Source organism: Amphiura filiformis, chromosome 8 (genome assembly GCF_039555335.1).
Source record: "Amphiura filiformis chromosome 8, Afil_fr2py, whole genome shotgun sequence".
In the NCBI taxonomy this organism is placed as follows: domain Eukaryota; kingdom Metazoa; phylum Echinodermata; class Ophiuroidea; order Amphilepidida; family Amphiuridae; genus Amphiura; species Amphiura filiformis.
Genome location: NC_092635.1, coordinates 55,027,357 through 55,049,288, shown reverse-complemented (window position 1 = coordinate 55,049,288; position 21,932 = coordinate 55,027,357). Strand labels below are relative to the sequence as shown.

Below are 21,932 nucleotides of genomic sequence, written 5' to 3'. Positions count from 1 at the left end.
TATCCAGCTTTGTAAAAAAACTTTTTTAAGTAGCAGTATTTGTCTGGTTTTTCGCGGGGATTTAATTTTTGTGCTTTTCGAGGTCGAACAGGCAGTCACAAATTTTTTACACTGCGAAAATATTTATTACACATTACTTAATGTGACCATAATATTCGGAAGCACAAATTAAACACCCACTAAACTGTCCAGAATTTATGAAATCACAAAACATTAACCCATCAAAAATATACTGCTATACAGTACCATGTTTATCACTGGTGTTTTATCCTTCACTCATACAAATGTTCAACCTAAGAAAGGGGGGCATAATAAAATTGATACCGGTAACTCTAATATATTTTGGCGCCCCTTCCAAAAAAAAAGGACAACTCAAAAATGTGTTGTGATCTATCTTGGATAGCTAGTTATCTGGGCTATTCCAGTTGAAATCCATACACCCACTGTGGAAAACATGATCTTAATCTCCCACACCACATTGGGGTGAGGATGTAGATTTCAAATGGAGTCACCCATTCAGGCAACTCCATTTTAAATTCACACTCCCTGTGTGGGAGATTAAGGTTCAATAGGGGTGTATGGATTTCAACTGGAATAGCCCAGATACATCTTTCGAACAGCCTATCATTCAATATCAGCTCATGTTCCACATTCAAGATGATTTTGGCTGCTCTATATTGCACCCGTAATTAAATTGTGGTGTGTAATCTTGCAGCGCAATAGGAAAAACCACAGTGGCCTGCATGGCCTCGAGCTATGTTGACCCTAACCTCATTTTTCCCTATGTGTTGCCATTAAACTTGGAATTAGGGCTCTTGCTGTGAAATGATGTCGGTCAGCATTACCAAGCTAATTCAAGCCAACATACTGGTATGACCAGAATCATCCCCGGGATTACAGCAAATGTATGATTAGCACTAGACCTTAGTGAAATGTAGTTTAAATGTCATTGTCACAAAAGATACATTTTTAATAATCTGGAGTTTGTGCTTCATTGTATTTTGTTTTAATTTATAAATAACATTGCATTTGAACAAAAATGTTTACATAATTTCACTACATCTTTTTAAAAATGACATATTTTTTTGAGAATTTTAAGAACAAACAAATTCTCCATGCATTAAAAGCACTTTACCTGTACAATAAAGTATTAAAAATGTTGTAACCTAAACTTTATGATTGATAATTGTTGAAAATGCTAATTTTTACCATTATGGTCCATATTTTGAAAGGTGACTAAAATATTAATAATTTTAGAGAGCAACATGACACTCCTGGCAACCATAATACCTTGCAAACAAATTTACCCAATTACACTTGCTGGTAGCGAAAACGACACTTTAGAGTGTTTACAGCGTAAACATTGGAAGTGGGGGTTCTGATTGGCTGATTCAATCAAGGTGCACAGTATAAACATATTCATTTTTCAGAATGTGATCAGGTATTATCAATATTACTTGAATTTGTGTTCATATACAAGAGAACATTCAAAACTCCAGGTTATGCAGGCAATAAATGCATTTGCTACAGAATCTTTATTTAAACTGATTCTTTTGAGTTGGGTTAATTTCTATAAATGTTGCCCAGTTGTTTTCTTTCTTTACCTTGCTGAGATGCACTGGTATACCTGTCACCTGTATTGCTGATATTATTATGTGACCAAAATACCTGTATGCCAACAACATGTCCACAATTTTACATTGGTATTAAACGTGGTCTTCTCTTCAGATATGGCATCATTCATTCTGGTGGTGTTGGAAAGTACATGAGTGACTGGATCATAGATGGTGAGCCTCCCTACGATCTGATGGAATTTGACCCAAACCGATACGGCAAATGGACCACAAGGGCATATGTATCCACCAAGGCCAGGGAGTCATATGGTATGAACAATTCAGTTGGTTTCCCCAAAGAGGAGAGATTTGCTGGCAGACCTACAGAGAGAGTGTCTGGAGTTCATGAGATACTGAAGAAAAGAGGAGCCCACCATGGCTTCCATGCAGGTAGGGCAGTTATGTTGTTTGTTTCCTTGTTTGTGTGTTTGCTTGGAAATTTAGGCCTGTGTTTCTGGATGTGTTATGCTTCGTAGTGACAACTGAATAGCTTACAGTACATATCGTGTTGGACTTCTGAAAATATTCGCTGCGACTTTGGTCATGCGCCATAGGGCGACTGACTAGCAGCACCTGTGTACCACGTTGTTGTGAAAAAATCGCACTCCGAAGTTCTAAATACAAACTCGGTCAGAAGGTCAATTTGGACATAACTGTGCAAGTGTGCATGCTCTGTGCCACAAGAATCATGTTGTAAAGTCTGTCACATTTTTTCCACATAGTTTTCCTCAATCGTCAACCCAGAGAGTTGAAGAATGAGGGCAGCAGTCTATGTAACCTCTTGGCAGTTTTGGTTTTAAACCATGTTCAAGGGCCAGGGTAGGTCGGGTTACACCAATCAAACAATTTTTTAGGCCTTATGTGGTAGTGCAGTTTGAAAAAATATTTTGTACAGAAAATACCTGATAACCTCTGTGTTCATTCTTTACTTTAATTTGTTGCCAATTTTCAGGCTGGGAGCAACCAGAATGGTTTGCCTTAGAAGGAGACGAGGCAGGTTATCAGCCCAGCTTCAGGCGCACCAACTGGCATAAACCATGCGGTCGGGAATATGACCTGATTATGAATAAAGTTGGCATTGTGGATATAACACCATTTGCCAAGTTTGAAATCAAAGGACAAGATGCCGCTAAACTGTTGGATCATCTCGTTGCTAACACACTTCCAAAGGTAAGACTGCGTTTATGATACAGGGAGTATACTGCCAGTGGCTTCGCCAGGAAATTTTTTCGGGGGGGGGGGGCATTAGGGGGAAAACTGAATTTCAGGAAATTACCACAAAAGGTGGAATTTTTTCATAATTTGGGTTTTTTTGGGTGGGGCAAGAGTTCTGACTGGGGGCATTTTCCCCCCTCATGCCCTCCCGTGGCGCCACCACTGCATACTGCAGATTGCAGGTATGTTGCTGATGGGGGTTGACGATAAGTCAGGTTTGCGTGAGCGAATTTTAAAATAGTGCGAGCATATACAAAAGAAACTTCACACGTATGATGAACAATATCGCTGTACCGGTTCAGCTGAATTCAAGTACGCTTAGGGCACAGGCATGTAACATTCCAATCTATGTGTTTATTAATCTATGATATAAACACTGAACAGGAAGTCCACATTTGTGTGAGTGGTCAAAATGGTTACAGGTCAGTCTTCTGAAGGGTTATCAGTCCCAAACCTACTAACTTGGTTATAAAGCCTAATCCGTACCCTAACCCTGACCCTGAACTTCACCCTCACCCTAACCCTAATCCTAACTGTAACCCTAACACTAATTATAAACATGACACTAACTCTAATCCTAGCTGTGACTCTAACCCTAACACTAAACATAATGTTAAACCTAACTCTAATCCTAATCCTAACACTTACCTGAACCCTAATGCTAACCCTAACCCTTACCTTAACCTTAATCCTAACCTAAAATGCTCAGAACCCTAACTTTAATCATTTTCGGATGATGACCCTTCGGACTAATGGGTTGGTCGCTTAAAAATTCTTAAACATGATTGACTGAAGAACATTGAAATTGATCTGAATGTGCTGAGACTGAGTGTGCAGGTCTATTACACCCTATTATTATACTTACCACATTTAGATATCTAAGTCTCACTTCCAAAGGATATCCATCCCATCATCATGATTTATATACAGAGGCTGATCTCTTGGGGTAGGATCATTTATAAAACAGACAAGCAAGATTCCTTTTATTTTTTATTTTGATATTTTGATTTTATATAAACCTTGGATCAGAACATTTTTTAAAGATTATTTATAACATTTAGCACAAATCCAAGCAGGTCAAGACAATAAATTAAATAAAGGAGTACTCAACTGAAATTTTGGTTGGATTGTGTGGTGTGGAGTGCTAGGCTTTGGAGCTAAAAAAAAAGTTATCAGAGTTTGAGGCTCCAAGAACTAGAACATGATCCAAATGTGGGTCTTTAAGAACTGCCAGAGAACCTGAAAAGGGACCCTTGACTGCTGCACATACCCCCAATACCACATTTACATGTGAGTGCCCCCTCCCAGATCTTTCAATATGTAAAAGGTCTCTGTGCAGGGAAGTGCCAATAACTATGTGTGGTGGAAAAGGTCACTAAACTAACAAAAAAATATATTTTATGGAAGACCTGACTTTCAGGTAAACACATAACAATTTTCAGCTAGCAATTTAGCCTGGCCTGGTCGCGATATTTTTTTACTGGTCAACATTTTCATTACATAATACATTTGAGGCTGGATTGCGCTGTGTTCAGTTTTATATCACCATTATTATTCCCTCTTACATAACAAAAGAAAACAAGATTTCAATCTGATGTCCATCTGCCAATGTTTAACATTCTCAAATAAACCACTTGAAACAAACAATGGCTACTTTATCTAGTGCAAATACCCTTTCCTTATTTTGTGTGGGTCTTATCATAGCTACAGTAGTCGTGAACAATTTCATGGAATCTAAACTATTTGCATTATCTGGTGCAAATAGTATATATTTGTTTATAACATATGACAATAAGATCAAGAGATGTTGTCAGATGTACTTTTAAGTTATTATTATATAACCAAATGTCAATAACATGGCCTGGGATGAAAATACCTGAAGGTGTTGTAGTCTTGGGTCAAGGCTGTGGCCTTCCTTTGTCTCAGAAAGGTGGTTTTTTTTTGGTTTTTTTTACAACATGTAAATGTCAATAACACAGCCTTGGTCAAAGCTGACAGCTTCCTTAGTCACAGAAATGTGGTTTTTTTTCTTCATTTTTTTTTAACATTTCTCTTTCCGCTTCTAAAACAACAGGGATACAGAGTGCAATAACCATATAAACATCTCAAAAAAAGTAACTAACCCCCATGGCCATTATTCAAAAAGGGGCTATTGTATTACAAATCTGTAAAATGCGTTGGAAACAGAATTTATTTCTGCGCATTTTGACACCTCATTTGATACGATAGCCTAGAAAACAATAAAGCACTGGTCAATTTAATGTAGCGAGGTCCAGATTTGAAAGTTGCACTTACATACAAATTTTTACAATACAAAAACATTCAGATATAGCACAGATTTCCTTCCATTACACTGAATACAAAATCAATACAATTTACTGCAACTTTCAAATCTTGGGTTACATTGATTTAAATGTACGCTGTGATATCAATATTTAGTCAATTGCTGCAAATGAGGTGTCAAAATGTGCAGAAATAAATTCTGCTTCCAACGCATTTTACAGATTTGTAATACAATCACCCGCTTTTTGAATAATGGTCATTATTTAAGGGGGTTAGTTACTTTTTTGAGATGTTTACAATATATGGCACAGTATCTATGGTATCCCCATATTACTAGCCATGCATAAACTTTGATCTTCAGTATACAAGCTGTATCAAAATGATTGGTACGCATCAGTTTTCATTAATAATGGATGAGACTGACACATCACGATTCAACATAAAATCCGAATAATTTGTAGATTAATTTTAAAACAAGTAATAAACTATACATTCTGGACATTTCAAGAGTATCCGATGTTGCATTTGGAAGAGGCATGCTTTTCAATAAACATCATAATTAATGGGTACCAATCATTTTGATACACCCTGTATATGTCTACTGCATAGCTCCCATTTTATTTCAAAAGTTTAACATGGTTTTTTATTCCATAACTTCCATCAAAATTAGAAACACAAATTTTTATATTTGAAACACAAATTTTTATATTTGATGTAATTTCAGTAATAACACGCACTACAATCGTGCAAATCATGTTAAAGTTGTCATATTTGGCAAATGAGTAGTACTTATAGTGCTAATTAATCTAGGCTCTGGAAGCATTTTAACAGTGCCCTCATTTTAGTAGAAAAAGGTCATTGAACTTTGCACTGTCTTGGGTGCTCTCTTATCCAGGTAACACAACAATTTATCAAGGTCAATTTGATTCAATAAAACTCAACGTGATTCAATGGGTATTGTCAATTTTGATGTGTTACTTATGTAACGAAACATCCTACATAGCGCAAAGTATTATTTTTCTGATTTATCAAGAAAAGACCAATAATTTGGAATCATTTTCAACATAATCGGAGCATTTTTCAATTTTGCTCCCTGTGGCGCCAAAATTAAACCAATGACGTCACACTGTACCTTTTTACTTGTAACTCCATAAATATACATTGTAGATAGGTCAAACTATGCTTTTTCTGAATCCTTATGACTAGAGCAACACATTGCTTGTGTTTTTAACTGAGTCTGAGCAAATTTGAACCTGACCTCTGTATAAAAGTTCAACAACCTTTTCCCGCTAAGTGAGGATGCTGTTGAAATGCCTCCACACCCTATAATGATCAGCGCTAAGTACTGTATCTCAGCTAAATACAGCAAATTTTACATGATTTGCGAGATTGTTACAGGAATTTATTGGACTGTAAATGAGCCAGATGTCAATCAAAATCAAAATTCAGTTTTCAACCCCATCATAATTTGACTTCTGGTTCCTGAGAGATTTTAGTGTTGCTGAGAACAATAAAATACAAAGGAAATTGAATACTATTATTGGCTATATCTCAAAATCAGCAAGTTTCTGTGATTAATTATTCATGAGGTTAGTCATATTCTTATGTGATGTCGTTTATGGGCAATTTGTATAGGAATTATATTTTATAGCAATGCGCTGAATGCTTCAAATGCTCTGTTAGCCCTGTGCAATTACACAAATTATGCATTGTGCTGTCTACACATGTTTGTATTGCGTATGTATAGGAGTTGCAATGACCTGTTTCTGTTATAATTTTGTTTGAATGTTTGCATCCTCAGGTTGGCAAGGTAAATGTGTGTCACATGTTGACTCCAAAAGCTAAAGTATATGCTGAAATAACCATCAGTAGGACAGGAGAGAATGAATTCATGGTGATTACAGGGTCCAGAACAGAATACCATGACCTGAGGTGAGTAGACTTGCACCCTCAGGTTGGCAAGATTAATGTGTGTCACATGTTGACTCCCAAATGCTAAAGTATGTGCTGAAATAACCATCAGTAGGACAGGAGAGAATGAGTTCATGGTGATTACAGGGTCAAGAACAGAATACCATGATCTCAGGTGAGTATGTTCGCACCCTCAGGCTGGCAAGGTCAATGTGTGCCATATGTTGACTCCAAAAGCTTAAGTACCGTATATGCTGAAATAACCATCAGTAGGACAGGAGAGAATGAATTCATGGTGATTACAGGGTCCAGAACAGAATACCATGACCTCAGGTGAGTAGGTTGCACCCTCAGGTTGGCAAGGATAATGTGTGTCACATGTTAACTCCAAAGGCTAAAGTATATGCTGAAATAACCATCAGTAGGACAGGAGAGAATGAATTCATGGTGATCACAGAGTCCAGGACAGAATGCCATGACCTCAAGTGAGTAGGTTCAGCAACACAGCCCAATGTGGCAAATTCCTCATATTGAATTGTCACAGATGGGGAGGGCATTAAAAATCCATAGTGATAGTGCATTATGCCAAACCCACATGCCTCAGCACACTTGTCTCTAACCACTGTGGTCCTAATCATTCCATAAAAATTTTAACAAAACTTAGCAACTTTAAGCTAAGAAGAATACCTTAACATACACAATAGACCTTCACAACCAGGATAAGCTCCTGGTTGTAAAAAGCTTATTGAACTATTAAAGTCAAGGGTTATTCCAGTTGAAATCCATACACCCCCTATAGAAGACATGACCTTAATCTCCCAAACAGGGAGTGTGAATTTCAAATGGGGTTAAATGAATGAGTGATTCCATTTGAAATCTACACCCCTGTAAGGGGGATAAAGGTCATGTCTTCTGTAGGAGGTGTATGGATTTTAACTGGGATAGCACAATGTTTGAGATTCACCTTGCTGGAGTTTACATGTTTTGGTAGTTCAGTTGTGTGTTGGAAAAAACAGATATGGTCCCAACATGGAACCATGAAGAACAGAGCTTACAGAAAAGTAGAATGGAGAAAATATATAATTCCCAATGATCACATATGATGGATAAATACAGAACATAAGATAACATAAAAAATCAAATAAACCAATATAATGAACAACACCTTAAATCCATCTTCCAGACAAAGCAAGTCAGGACTCTGAAAAGGGAGCTCAGCCAGCTCGCCCTCCTGTCGAGCTATACCATATGGAATGCATGGCACAATGCTCTTGGAAAATTGTCCCTTTTAAATGCTGCAGCTACTTTCTTGGAGTTCTATTTTTGCCTCTGCCTTGCTTTCTTTAGGCCATTATAATAATATGTGACACGATCTGGTCCATGGTGGCCAAAGGAGGCATTTTTGAAAATGGAGTTACTGTAATTAAACATACAATAGGCTATCATTTACTGAAAACACCAAAGGTTAAGAAGTTATGAAGTTTTTTGATGTCTATTTTCTTATGTATTTTATTGTTTTTTTACTCCATATTTTTTACCTTTATCTCAGTTTGAAATTTGCCGCCTTTGGTCCCCATGGACCAGATCGTGTCACATATGTGTTTTATATGAATGTTTTGATGAATTGTGTCCTTGCATGCATAAGTTGTAATTGTGTAAATACTTTTGCTGGTTATCCTGCATGTGTTTGACTCTCCCAAACCATGTCCTGGGTTTCTTGTATATACATTCTTTGTGTGTTTTTTTGCGAATGAAGAATGATTAAATAAAAATATGTTGGCCTGTTTTCAGGTGGATCCAAGAGCAGGTCAGTCTGGGTAACTTCAAGGTTGAGATTGACAACATTACAGATGATACTGGAGTGCTTAGTGTAGCTGGACCGTATGCACGCGATGTACTGGCAAAGTTAACATCGACCGATATGAGTCATAAAGCATTCCCATTTATGAGTAATAAGGCTATTGAATTGGCTGGTGTAGCTTGTAGAGCTCTTAGGATATCATATACAGGTATGTGCACAAAATCCTGATTTATATATTGCAAGGTTGCTTAATGTAGATATTATGACCTGCTTCAGGGGGTACTACACCCCTCGATAAATTTGTGTCTATTTTTGCATTTTTCTCACAAACTAATAACACAGTGGTAACAAAAGTTTTGTATATTATAGGGCAAGAATCAATTACTACACTGGAATTTCAGTGACCCAAGACAAGCGGTTTGTTATTTATGATCAGAAATAAGGTACCGCTAGGATGTACCTCGTTTCCTATCATATATACTGAACCGCTTGTCTTGAGCCACTGAAATTTCAGTGTAGTAATTGGATTCCTTGCCCCAATAACATACATAACTTTTGTTACCAGTGTGTAATTATTTTTTGAGAAAAATGCAAAAATAGCCACAAATTTACCACATGGGTGTAGTACCCCCTTAATGTTCAAAATATAATCCACATCATATTTGCATTGAACTTTGAGTCAGGGTTTTTTGACCTCATCTTTTATCTGCAACATTGCAGTGCCCTATGCTTCTGATTATTTACAAGGATGCCTGCTGTGATATAGAGTTTGGAGTATATTTGGTTTGACCAGGCTATGCTGCAATGGAAAAAAAACATAAAGCAATATTGGTGCATATATCATGCAACAAAATTGGTTACAGGGAGTATAAGTCCATGACTTTACAATAAACCAAGGCTTTAATCATTTAAATTGTTGATTCTTTTTAGAGTAGTCGTTGTAGCCTTCCTCTACAAGTAAGGTGACATTGCAACACTGTTTCAACTATGTACAACTATGATGTAGATGGTTAAGGGGTTGTATTTTTATTTTTATTTATCTTGCATTAGGGTATTCCTGTTGAAATCCATACACCCCCATGGAAGACATGACCTTAACCTCCCACACATGAGTGTGAATTTCAAATGGGGTTACCTGAATGGGTGACCCCATTTGAACTCTACACCCCCTGAGTGATAGATTAAGGTCACTTCTTTCATAGGGGGTGTATGGATTTCAACTAGAATAGCCCATTGCAATGGATGAATAGACATTGCTTGTAGATGAAAGGAGGCACCCAAAAAGGTTTTACTATGTGGTGGCTGTAGGCTGTTGTAAAAAAGTTAACAAATTTTTGTCACTTTGCTTCAAGTCAACTGTTGGTTTTAAGAGAGCAGTCAATTGACACTGCAGAATTCAGTCTACAAGCATATATGCCTCTAAATGAGTTTTTTTGACAAAAGAGACAAAAGGCAGACACCCTCCACAAAAATATTACAAGAGATCGGTCTTACAATAATACATGTTTGTACAGCCGCCTATATCAGTAGTATAGTTGATCAAACTTCAATAATGTTTTTGTGAAGGATGTCTGCCTTCCGTCTCTTTTGTCAAAAAACTCATTTAGAGGTATGCTTGAAGATGGAATTCTGTGGTATTTTGGGATTAACATGCCAAGTTGACCTGTACAATGATTTATTCCAATTCTTGTGTTTACATGCAGGTGAACTTGGATGGGAGCTGTATCATGCCAAATCAGACAGTGCCAAATTATATACAGCTCTCCTTGAGGCAGGTCAGGAATATGGTATTGGAGACTTTGGGCTGTATGTTATGAACACACTCAGGCAGGAGAAAGGATTCAGAGCTTGGGGACAAGAGGTATGGTAGCATATAATAGTATTTTCAATCTCGACGAGTCTGTTATATCAGTGTGCTTTTCATTGGGTGCAGCTTATAAATTAAGAGTGTTTGCTTTAAGTAAGCGTTTAAAGAGGCTGCTTAGATACGCATGCAAAATGGCTACCTCGGCATGTTGAGGGCACTGACTCACCAAGAGTAAAAATAATATACAGAGAGTGAGTATTGGAGTGAGAGTATCAGTCAAGGAGTGAATAGGTGAGTGAAGGAGTCTGATCAGTAATATGATATAGGACACTTTGGGCTGTATGTTATGAATACTTTGAGCCAGGCGAAAAGGATCCCAAAACTTGCGTATAAGACAACAATATGTAGTATCAAGATAGTATTTTGTTACTCTTGAGGAAAATTGCCATTATTTTTGTTTTTAAACCAAAAACAAACCCAAGCATTCGTAAACTGGTTGTGCATAAGTCTGATTCTATTTCTGAAGCATAACATCACTATTGTTAGCTCATATAATACCTGGGTTATAATGGTTGCTGTATCAAAGTGCCATCAGATATTTGCAATTAGATGTGTTGAAATGCATGCAATGAAATTTACTATTCAGGTAACCCCATTTGATATCAACATTCCCGCTGGAAAATAAGGCCATGTTTTCCATAGGCCTATCATGGATGTATGATATATTTCAACTGGAATAGCCCAAATGATATATCAGCTTCCCTGATACAGCAACTTAATTTAGACATAATACTATGATACGGCCATTTCAGTGCAGGGAATTTGTTTCTGTTTGTAAGGCAAATTTACACACATAGATTGTGTAAGAATGTAGATGTAATAAATATCTGCTAGAAACACTATATGATATTAAAGGAAGATACTACTTATTTGTTGTTGTAATCATTTTCAGATGCTGGTTGACAATGACCCATTGGTAGCAGGATTAGATCCATTCATCAAATTGAACAAGGTATTTAAAAGGACTTTTAATAATTATTACAGCAATTGCTCGGGTATGAACTCCTAACTGGAGATTGCCACAGAGTAAGAGATGGGGTTATGCTAAGGGAAAAGGCCAGTATGCAAGTTTTAAAAGAAATCTATAAGCAAAAGATAAGTGTCAAATGAAGGTTTGGCACATACATCACATGGGTGGACGTTTTTTATACATTAGCTCCAGAAAACAAACTTTTGGACTGTTGCAACTTTAAAAAATTAGGTTTTATCAGAGAGGGGACATTTGGGTATTTTTTGGTGGTTGCATCCCCCGTTGGGGGTGCACCACTTAGTCCGACACGCCGCTAGTCCTACACGCCTCTAGTCCGACATGCCGCTAGTCCGACTACACAAATTCCATATACTTAGGGGTGCGTCAGTCTGAAAATGAAAAACACTTCGCTAGTCAGAAAAAAGCATGCGCTAGTCCCAAAATGAAAACCACTGCAATAGTCCAACACGCCGCTAGTCCGAATTTGAAAACACTTTTTCAGTCTGACACGCCGCTAGTCTGAATCTGTAATACACTTTGCTAGTCCGAATCTGGAAAACACTTCTTCAGTCCGACACTGCACTAGTCTGAAACTGAAAACCAAAGCGCTAGTCCGGATCTGAAAAACACTGCGCTAGTCCAAATCTGAAAAACACTGCACTTGTCAGAATATCGGACTAGTGCAGTGTTTCCCAAATTCAGATTCGGACTAGCGCAGTGTTTTTCAATTCAGAGTAGCGCAATGGTTTTCAGTTTCGGACTAGCGCAGTGTCGGACTGAAGAAGTGTTTTCCAGATTAGGATTAGCGCAGTGGTTTCCAGTTTCAGACCAGCGCAGTGGTTTTCATTTTCGGACTAGCTGCGTGTCGGACTGGCAGAGTGTATTTTAGATTCAGACTAGTGGCATGTCGGACTGGTGCAGTGCATTTCAGATTCGGACTAGCGGCGTGTCGGACTAGCGGAGTGTCGGACTAGTGGCGTGTCGTACTAACGCCCTATGAATGCTTTCACTATAGGTTAATTCTGTGTAAGAATAATGCAAATGAAGAATTTAATATTATAACAGGTTCATCTGAATTTGAAATGGCATGTCTGGTCACATATTATTCTTTCATCTGAATCGTGTTAAATGGTTGACAATGACCTGACATTGATATCTGTATTGTCATGGCAGGAGGCTGACTTTATTGGTAAAGCTGCTTTGCAGAAGATCAAAGAAGAAGGTCATAAACGCAAGCTTGTACTCTTGAAAGTTGACACAGACAATGTCGACCCTGAGGGAAATGAATCCATCTGGTTTCAAGACCAGGTAAGTAATTTATAATCACACCACTCTTCGCCATACATACATTCTCCCAGCCACATTTCCCTAACATAATATGAAATTTAAAAAAAAAAAGAAGAAATTTAGGTCGGCAGAGGCGCCGGCGGGGTTCGAACCCACGCTGCACTGCGCCGCTGTATCACCAACGCCTTAGACCACTTGGCCACAAGTACTTCTTGGAGCCATTGTGAAAATTTAAACATATAATCGCAACTTCATTACTTCAACATACCACGTGACAAGCAAAGACAGAAAACTACCATATTTTGGAATTTCACGTAAGTCCCAAAAAGTTTCTTCCCGATATTGGAGATAAGATTCCCATAAAGACGAAACAGTAATCTTTAGTCGGGACCTACGTAAAATTTACATAAAATTTTTACCATCAATTGAGTGTTAATTTTGACTAAATTCAGAAAATATTTTGGCGTATATAAAATTGAAATAAAATTCTCTGCCTCCTAAACCATATAAATTTTAGCACGATTGGGTATCACGAATAGTTAATGTGCAGTTAATATTCATATATTCTTTTATACATAGAATGCTTCAGTTTTAACACAAAAAATATTTCATTGAAAACCCTCCCACTCCGCGATTTCAAAAAGGTAACCACGCTTCCCTAGAATGTGCAATAAATTAGCATTAAAATTTTTCTTATTTTAGCAGCATTCTAGACACTCTGGCATACGGCGAGTACTGCTGTAATTTATAATTGACTTTTTGGTTAAATCCCATAAGCAGTGGCGTAACCAGTGGGGTGGCCGGGGGGGCAAAAACTGGGAAGAAGAGCAAAAAATTGGGAAGGGGAAAAGGGGGAAGGAGAGAAAAAGAAGAAAAAAAAAGAGAAAGGGGAAAGAAAAAAAGAAAAAAAGAGGGGAAAAAAGGGGAAGGGAGAAGAGAAAAAGGGAAGGGAGAAGAGAAAAGGGAAAGAAAGAGGGAATTTGAAATTTGTACTCTGAAACACTGATTTTTAGCTTCTAATATGCAAAAACCAGGAGCTTCAGGGGCTCCGCCCTTGACCCCCCGGCCGGGCTTTGCCCTGGGACCCCACCAGGGCCCCTAAGGCGGGCCCCTGGACCCCACCTTTAACGCTCCATGACAAGCCGCTCATGACTTTTGGTCAAGAATTGGGAAATTTTTCAATCTTGCCCCCCCGGAAGGTCAGGTCTGGTTACGCCCCTGCCCATAAGCCTTTGCGAGTACACCTGAGATGTCGTCATTTGACGTCGCTCAGACTTGCAATGCGCAGTAATGATGTTCGATAAACGATGTGCGCATCGGCGCAGTTCTGTGTGATGTCTCAGGTGTACTCGAAAAGGCTTATGGGATTTACCGAAAAAGGTCAGTTATGATATATATTTATTTATAAGTAAATCATGGATGATGGGTGTATGTTTTCTTAAAAGGGGTACACTCACCTTTATACTGAATATGTGTAAGTTCTTTCTGTTAAAAATTTGAGGTCCGAAGGTGACAGCAAGCAAAATAAAGTGACAAAACAGGTTTTTTAGCTAGAACTAGGGACATAGTTGAGTGTTGCAATAAAAATTCAAATTTAAGTCTCTGTAAAATAACAGTTGTTTACAGAAAGTGAAGGATCTTTGGGTGACAGTGCACCGGGAGGGAGGATCAGATTCCACCTCAATTGCATGATCTTTTTATAACACACTTTACCATCAATAAATGTGACGATGACAGCAAGCTTGATATGGATTAGATCATATTGTTATGAATTCGGCAGACAGTCAAATCTGGATTCGTCTTTGGTAAATTCATGTTATACATGGATTAATTTTGAACTGGAGAACAAGGGACCAATGCTTTACATAATAGAGGGCAGCATATCAATATTTTAATAGAGATCAGATGGTAACAGCATAAAAAGTAATCAAAAGAGGGTGGCATACAGGGTTAGCTAACAGTGCATTGCAGTAGGGTCTACCATGATAACCGTTAAAAAAATTGATATGCGTTGATAAGGCATTGAATTGATCCCTTCAGGGCCAGATTTACCATAGGGCCAGATGGGCCCGGGCCCAGGGCCCAAAATTGCCCGTGCAGTTTTCATGTGCCATTTTAGCCGAAAAACGCCATGTTGTGGTACAAAATGTGCAAAATTTTAAGTGCTTCGCGCGCACTGGTGTGTTATATATCAAAATTCAGCTTCAATTTAGGCTAAAATAGTCTAAAATAGAATTTTTTTTGCGCGCAAATGTCCTAGTAAAATCTAAAAACATGGCCACTTGAGTGCATATGCCTTCCTCACAGTGCGTTTGGGGCCTCCAAATTTTAGCCTGGCCCAGGGCCCCTAAAAAGGTAAATCCTGCCCTGGATCCCTTGTTTTCTATTTCTAATTCAAAAATAATGCATGAGTAACATGAATTTACCAAAAGCCGAATCCGGATTTGGCTGTCTGACGAATTCATAACGATATATTAGTCACCTGTTGATTTATTCTTTGGGTCACACCTAGGTTTCATTATCATTGAGGTATAGGACTTTTTATTTTTTCGGAGAAGAGCAGGTAGGGCAACTACTTGATTATATTTCTACATGTTCATACTACATACTCTGAAAATTTTATAAAATTCGCATGTGTCCGTTTTTTTAAAATCACATTTTTGTTCCTAAAATGGGAGTTATAGCGCACTCAACAGGCACTCTCTGAACATGTAAAGACCAGTTATAGAAAAATGGCCCTAAGGGACCGATCGTTATTTACGGCAGGGGGGGTAATGGGCGTTTTGGAAAAAATATCGACAAAAAATTTCGCGTTCCCCCCTCGCGTCCGCTCAAAATTTTCGGATTCCGCCCTTGTTTTCCCGAATTTCTCCATTTAAAACTTAACATTCCCCCCTCTTGGTTCAACGAAAAATTTCGCGTTCCCCCCTCAAGACCCAAAAAAATTTCGGATTCCCCCCTCAAAATGCCCATTCCCCCCCCCCTGTCATAAATAACGATCACTCCCTAAAATAAAACGGACTCATTCGTTTTTCCTCAAATTTTGCATATGATGTAGATTTAACATCTGGAATGTAATGCAAGTGGTGTCGTTGCTGCTCTTCTAAATTCATTTATAAAATGTCCGCCCCAGACCAAGGTGACGTCACCTCAATTTTGGTAGTGACGTATGCACGAAGCTAATTACGCAGAGTGTATACGCACACATACAAGGGTGGTTTGTCACTATTCTTGCGACGTATCCGTGAAAAACCACTGACGTCACTACCAAACTTTTGTGTATTCATACAGACAGTTTTATCCAGAAACTATTGTGGCAGGGTGGCATCACAATGAAATTAAATTAACCTTCTAATACATGGTTCCATGTAAAACATGATATAGGGTCCAAAAATTATAAGTCCCCCCCCCCCCCCAAATGCTTTTTGGAATCGAAAAATATTTGACGAAATGCAAACGTGTAAAAAGATATGTGTAGCCTTATTTGTTTTATACATATGGACCAAATTATAGTGTAACGCGTCATTGCGTTCAGTCACAATGGTTCATTATGTAAAAAAAAGACAGTTTTTAGGAGTCGACTCTCAAACAATACAGTAGGCCAGGCCTAGTCATGTGTTTGTTAAAGAAAACCTGACTGCTATAGACTCAGGTGCAGCTTTTAGAGCGGCCTCTTTTCTTCCATTGTGACTGAACGCAATGATGTGTGACGCTATAAATTGGTCCACAGGGGTAAAACAAATAGGGCTATACATAACTTTTTGCATTTTTACATTTCATAAAATATTATGACTTATTTTAAAAAGTATTTGAGGGGGGATAAACATGATTCATTAGTGAAACATAAGCCCTTTTTTTTCAGTAAGGCTCACACAATCCAGTAGTTCAATATAAAACAAAAGTAGTTTTAAAACTTTCAAGGGAAAATAATGGAGGAAAAATGTCACTCAAGTCAACCGGACTCTGTATAGACCCCCAAACATTAAGATCATCAAAAATGAGAATAAGACTCAACAGAAATGAGAATAAGACTCATCAGAAATGAGAATAAGACTCATCAGAAATGAGAATAAGACTCATCAGAAATGAGAATAAGACTCATCAGAAATGAGAATAAGACTCATCAGAAATGAGAATAAGACTCATCAGAAATGAGAATAAGACTCATCAGAAATGAGAATAAGACTCATCAGAAATGAGAATAAGACTCATCAGAAATGAGAATAAGACTCATCAGAAATGAGAATAAGACTCATCAGAAATGAGAATAAGACTCATCAGAAATGAGAATAAGACTCATCAGAAATGAGAATAAGACTCATCAGAAATGAGAATAAGACTCATCAGAAATGAGAATAAGACTCATCAGAAATGAGAATAAGACTCAACAGAAATGAGAATAAGACTCATCAGAAATGAGAATAAGACTCAACAGAAAACTCAAGGAGTCCAGAGCTATCAAGAAAGAACAAGTCAAGTTAAACAGAGACAGTGGACGAGATCTTCCTGAAATTTATGAAAGTCTTCTAGAAACACCAAAACCATCCAGTTGTGAAGAAAACAATCAGCCAGTCACAACTGCCTGACAGTGGTAACAGATCATTACCGCAAATATTTGCAAGGTAAATGCAAATTTTCCTTCATTAGTTTCCGTTGAAAGTTTTGTTAACCTATCATATGCAAGATTTGAGTTTGCTCTTTTCATTCCTCTTTTTTGCACTTTTCATTTAGGGAAAATATGCCTTAGAAAGTTATGGTTGTGTAATGCTGAAAGCTAGACTGTGCAGATAAAAGCATAATGTATGACGGGAAGTTCCAGATTCCTTCTCTTTACCTAAATAAATGATGCATTTGTTTAGGACTATGGAGTTGTTTTCATGCATATAAACTTTTTTATTGTATTATCATGCAAATTGCCCTGTGGCGCCCCTCAGGATATTCCTCAGTTCCAAAGCACAATGTTTAGATATTTCACAATACCCGAAAAATAACTGATGCAAAGTCATTAACCTCATTCATAACCGTCACTTTTCACTTTTTAAATTCAATTTAAGTCACATTTTCTTCTTTTAAATTTGAAAACAAAAAATAATTTTAACTGTATCTTTTGTTTTTCTATAAAAAATTGAACCAGCGCCCACTTAAATTGTTCGAATGCACAACATGTCACGTAACACTACGTCACGAGACGTGATGATTAAACTTTATCAATAACTTGCATTTGCGGCCGCGTTATTATCTGTGATTGGATTAAACACATTGCGTATATTAATGAGGTTATGAATTCATTTTATTCACTCAGGTTGTCGGCAACACAACATCAGGCTGTTTTAGCTATCACCTAAACCAAAGCATAGCATATGCGTACCTTCCAAATGAACTAAGCGAACTTGGCAATGAAGTAGGTGTAGAATTACTAGGAAATCGCTACAAAGCAACAGTCATTCAGGAACCAGTAGTATTGACGGAACCTATTCGTACACGACGAGCTGCCAAGGCAGCTCAAAAAGCAGCAGTAAATTAGGTACAAGGATATTTCATATTCGAACTGCGCATGTAAACTTGATTAAGATTAAGTGCTGGTTGACGATATGGAATGCTACTGTAATTGTTTTGCCGCAGTTGACATCCACAAATTATGTTGTTCCACCATTTCTCAGCTTTTGATGCAGGAAGTTGTTTTACAGTATTTGCCTATTTCAGGCCGGAATGTACCTTTATACCCGCTTGCATCACCAATAGCGGTAACTTTTCTCTCTGTATGGTAATATTTCAGGAGTGCCTTTCTGAGGTAACAATTTTACCACAATTTTGTAAATCAAATGTCAAGCTGCTTCTTAATTTGTTTTTTTAATTGGAATATGTGAGTTCAATATTTCAGGACAGTGCATTGTGGGTAATATTTGAAAAAGGTTAAACAGGAGAAATGACACAATCTCCTCCATTGACGAGCCGTGTGATGAACTGTGACTTGCTGGGAATTTGTGCGATTTAACTTGCCATTTACATCATTGGCAGTTCTAATCAGGCTCATCCAATACTTGCTAAGTTATATGTGACGTGTCATGTCAAAAGCAGACACTTTTGGGCAGGATCGTAAATGGAGAAATAGCCAAAAATCTGCCCGGGGGTGAATTTTTCACAATTTGGGTTTGTTGCGAATTTGTGATATTATTGATTTTAAAAATATTGTCTGATAGTTTCAGACCAGAATATAACTGGCATCTTGTATTTTTTGAGACACGTTTCAAGGTAAATCCTACTCTCAACATTGTCAATAATATTTTTAAAGGCCGATATCTCAATTTCCAATTTCATAATACCATAACTTACGATCTCAATATCTTTGCTTAGGAATGTCCTATTTCATTGGGGAAAACAGTGTTGTGGAGCAAAATATCTCTATATTTAAGATATGTAAAAACCTCAAAATTGATAACCTGCCCAAAAGTGTCTGCTTTTGACATGACACGTCACATATGCAAGTTGCTATAAAGTCCTTGATACATAACAATGTGCAAGACACAAGTATAAAGTAATTTTTACAAAGTGTCAAGTTCACTCCCATTGAAACACTATATGAACTACGATCTTTTTCTCCCTGTTAACCTTTCCGAATATTACCCACAATGCACTCTGTCGTGAATTATTGAATTCAATTATTGTAACTTCAAAAAGTGCCACTGCCAGTCTAGCTATAGGTACGATAAGTAATTCTTGACCAAGCTCAAATATGCCTGTTGCGCCCATGTAGTGTACTAAATGTGTACACAATGTGCATGCTTTCAACTGTATAGCACGCATATATTTATCGCGGAGCCACTAGCATGCTGAGTGTTCCAGCTTGGCCAAGAATTACTTATTTTACTTATAGCTTAGTGTCCATGTGGAGTCTATACTCACCATCATCCTGTTCCAGGCTAAAGGGCTATTCCAGTTGAAATCCATACACCCTCTGTAGAAGACACAGGGAGTGAGTATTTCAAATTGGGGTTACCTGAATTGGTGACTCCATTTGAAATCTACACTCCTACATGTGGGATATTAAGGTCATGTCTTCTATAGGGTGTATATGGAGTAGCCCAACTTGGGATTCTTCTCCATGACACCAGGTGCAATGTGTTTAATAGTTCAAACTGCAAGTAAGTACTGATCATGTTGAAAAAGTGCGACATAAGAGTGCATTTATCACAAGATTTTATGCTTGACTGCTTGAGCATTTTTATCGCACCTTCCAATTTTTATCTCACCTTTAATAGTCATAGTTCAGCACTATCAATTTCCTGCACCACCTTGCAAAAAGTATGTTTATACGCGAGCTATGTGCGGACTTTATTTTTTTATGTTTTTTTTGTGAGTATCAGACTCTACTATATCAAAGAAGAAGAAATGTAAAATTTTATTCATTTATTTCCCCTTGCTGTTGGCGAAGGATTAAAAACCACCAAAATTTTGCTCCATGGCTGTATGTGGAATGCAGATTCTCATTATGTATTTCTATGAGTACAAGTCTGGTTCCAGGGCCACATTCTTTCCACAACTCTGGTTCCAGGGCCACATTCTTTCCACAACTCTGGTTCCAGGGCCACAATCTTTCCACAACTCTGGTTCCAGGGCCATAATCTTAAAGTAATATCCAAGTCATTGCTTCTCTGGGGAAGTTGGCAATCTCCAAATGTGACATTATCTAGCCCATGGAGGCCAAAGGAGGCATTTTTTAAAATTAAGTTTTACCTTATACAAACATTACGCTAGCACATACCGAAAACACCAAAGGTCTAGCATACCTGGTCATGTATTTTATTGTTTTTACTCCATACTTTTGCCTCCTCAATATAAAATTTGCTGCCTTTGGTCTCCATGGACCAGATGTGTCACAAATGAACTTATGTGTATATTTGTATGGTATGATATATACGAGAAGAGCTTTATTGTGTAGATGTTAGCCTTGATTCAACTAATGGATTTGAATATGGTATATAAATGATTGGAGCCAGAAGGCCCTATCTGCAATAGCTGCCCTATGTACATTTTAACAATATCTGCATTCTATATTGTATTCATCTGAAAATATGACACCTGGCAGCTATTGCAGATGAGACCTTCTGGTCCTGAACACTCAAATTGATAGAAAGCTTGAGGAAAGCTTAATGCAACTCTATGTAATAAAAGTGGTTTTCCAAGTAAAGTGTTGGATGCGAGCCGTTACACCAATAGGCCTATAAAATAAAAACCATGCCAGACGAAAGTCTTTAAACATGGGGCAAAAGTTCCTCTCTCTCTCTAAGGTCACATTGCATACACGTATGCAGGTGTGGTTCGAAAGTGGCAAAAGTTCCATGTCAGCAAAAACATCTAAATCCAGCGATGCTGAGGTCTTCATCAGTGCTAAAAACTTTTGATGGCATTTATTTTATAGGCCTATTGGTCTAACGGCTCGCATCCAACACTTTACTTGGAAAACCACTTTTTATTAACTACTTTGCGTGCCGACGTAGCAACCTTGTCTTCTAACTGCAACTCTATGTAGATGTATTCATAAACCTTGTTAACTTTGTAAACATGTTTAAAACGTCCTTTTCAACAGATAAAATCTGTAAAATGATAGGATTTTGTATTGAATAATGCAGGAGTGTGAGAGTTCCTCTTTTCAGCTAATTTTCTCTTTCTTTGTTGCTAAAATTTATGTGTTGGTTTTTTTTAAAATTATTTTCAGGCCATATTTGGCATTTTTACCCTGATTTTACACTGCTTTTCAGTGTTTTTAGTGATTTTCCTTGTTTTTTAGTCTGTGGCCTCTCACACCCCTGCATATGAATTCATGTTGCTAATCAAGTGGCTTAATAAGTTGACATTCATGTTTTGTTGTGCATGTAGTTGGCATTGCATATTATTTTTGTTACAGAAACCCAATTTATTTTTTGAACAAAATATTCTGCCTAACTGCTATACCAAATGATCAACAAGTGTTGGTAATTTTGTTTG

The 21,932-nt window shown here is 37.6% G+C and overlaps 1 protein-coding gene across 1 annotated transcript in view; it reads left to right on the top strand.

Annotated features, from left to right (window-relative positions):
* Positions 1–21,177, top strand: part of LOC140159232 (dimethylglycine dehydrogenase, mitochondrial-like) — a 52,212-nt gene extending 31,035 nt beyond the window's left edge. Inside the window, exons 8-15 of the mRNA XM_072182639.1 lie at positions 1,729–2,003; positions 2,566–2,783; positions 6,913–7,043; positions 8,814–9,031; positions 10,527–10,684; positions 11,583–11,642; positions 12,834–12,968; positions 18,250–21,177. Coding sequence (XP_072038740.1) covers positions 1,729–2,003; positions 2,566–2,783; positions 6,913–7,043; positions 8,814–9,031; positions 10,527–10,684; positions 11,583–11,642; positions 12,834–12,968; positions 18,250–18,471 — 1,417 coding nt within the window. The 3' untranslated portion in view covers positions 18,472–21,177. The remainder of the gene's footprint in view (positions 1–1,728; positions 2,004–2,565; positions 2,784–6,912; positions 7,044–8,813; positions 9,032–10,526; positions 10,685–11,582; positions 11,643–12,833; positions 12,969–18,249) is intronic.
* Positions 21,178–21,932: the final 755 nt, after the last annotated feature.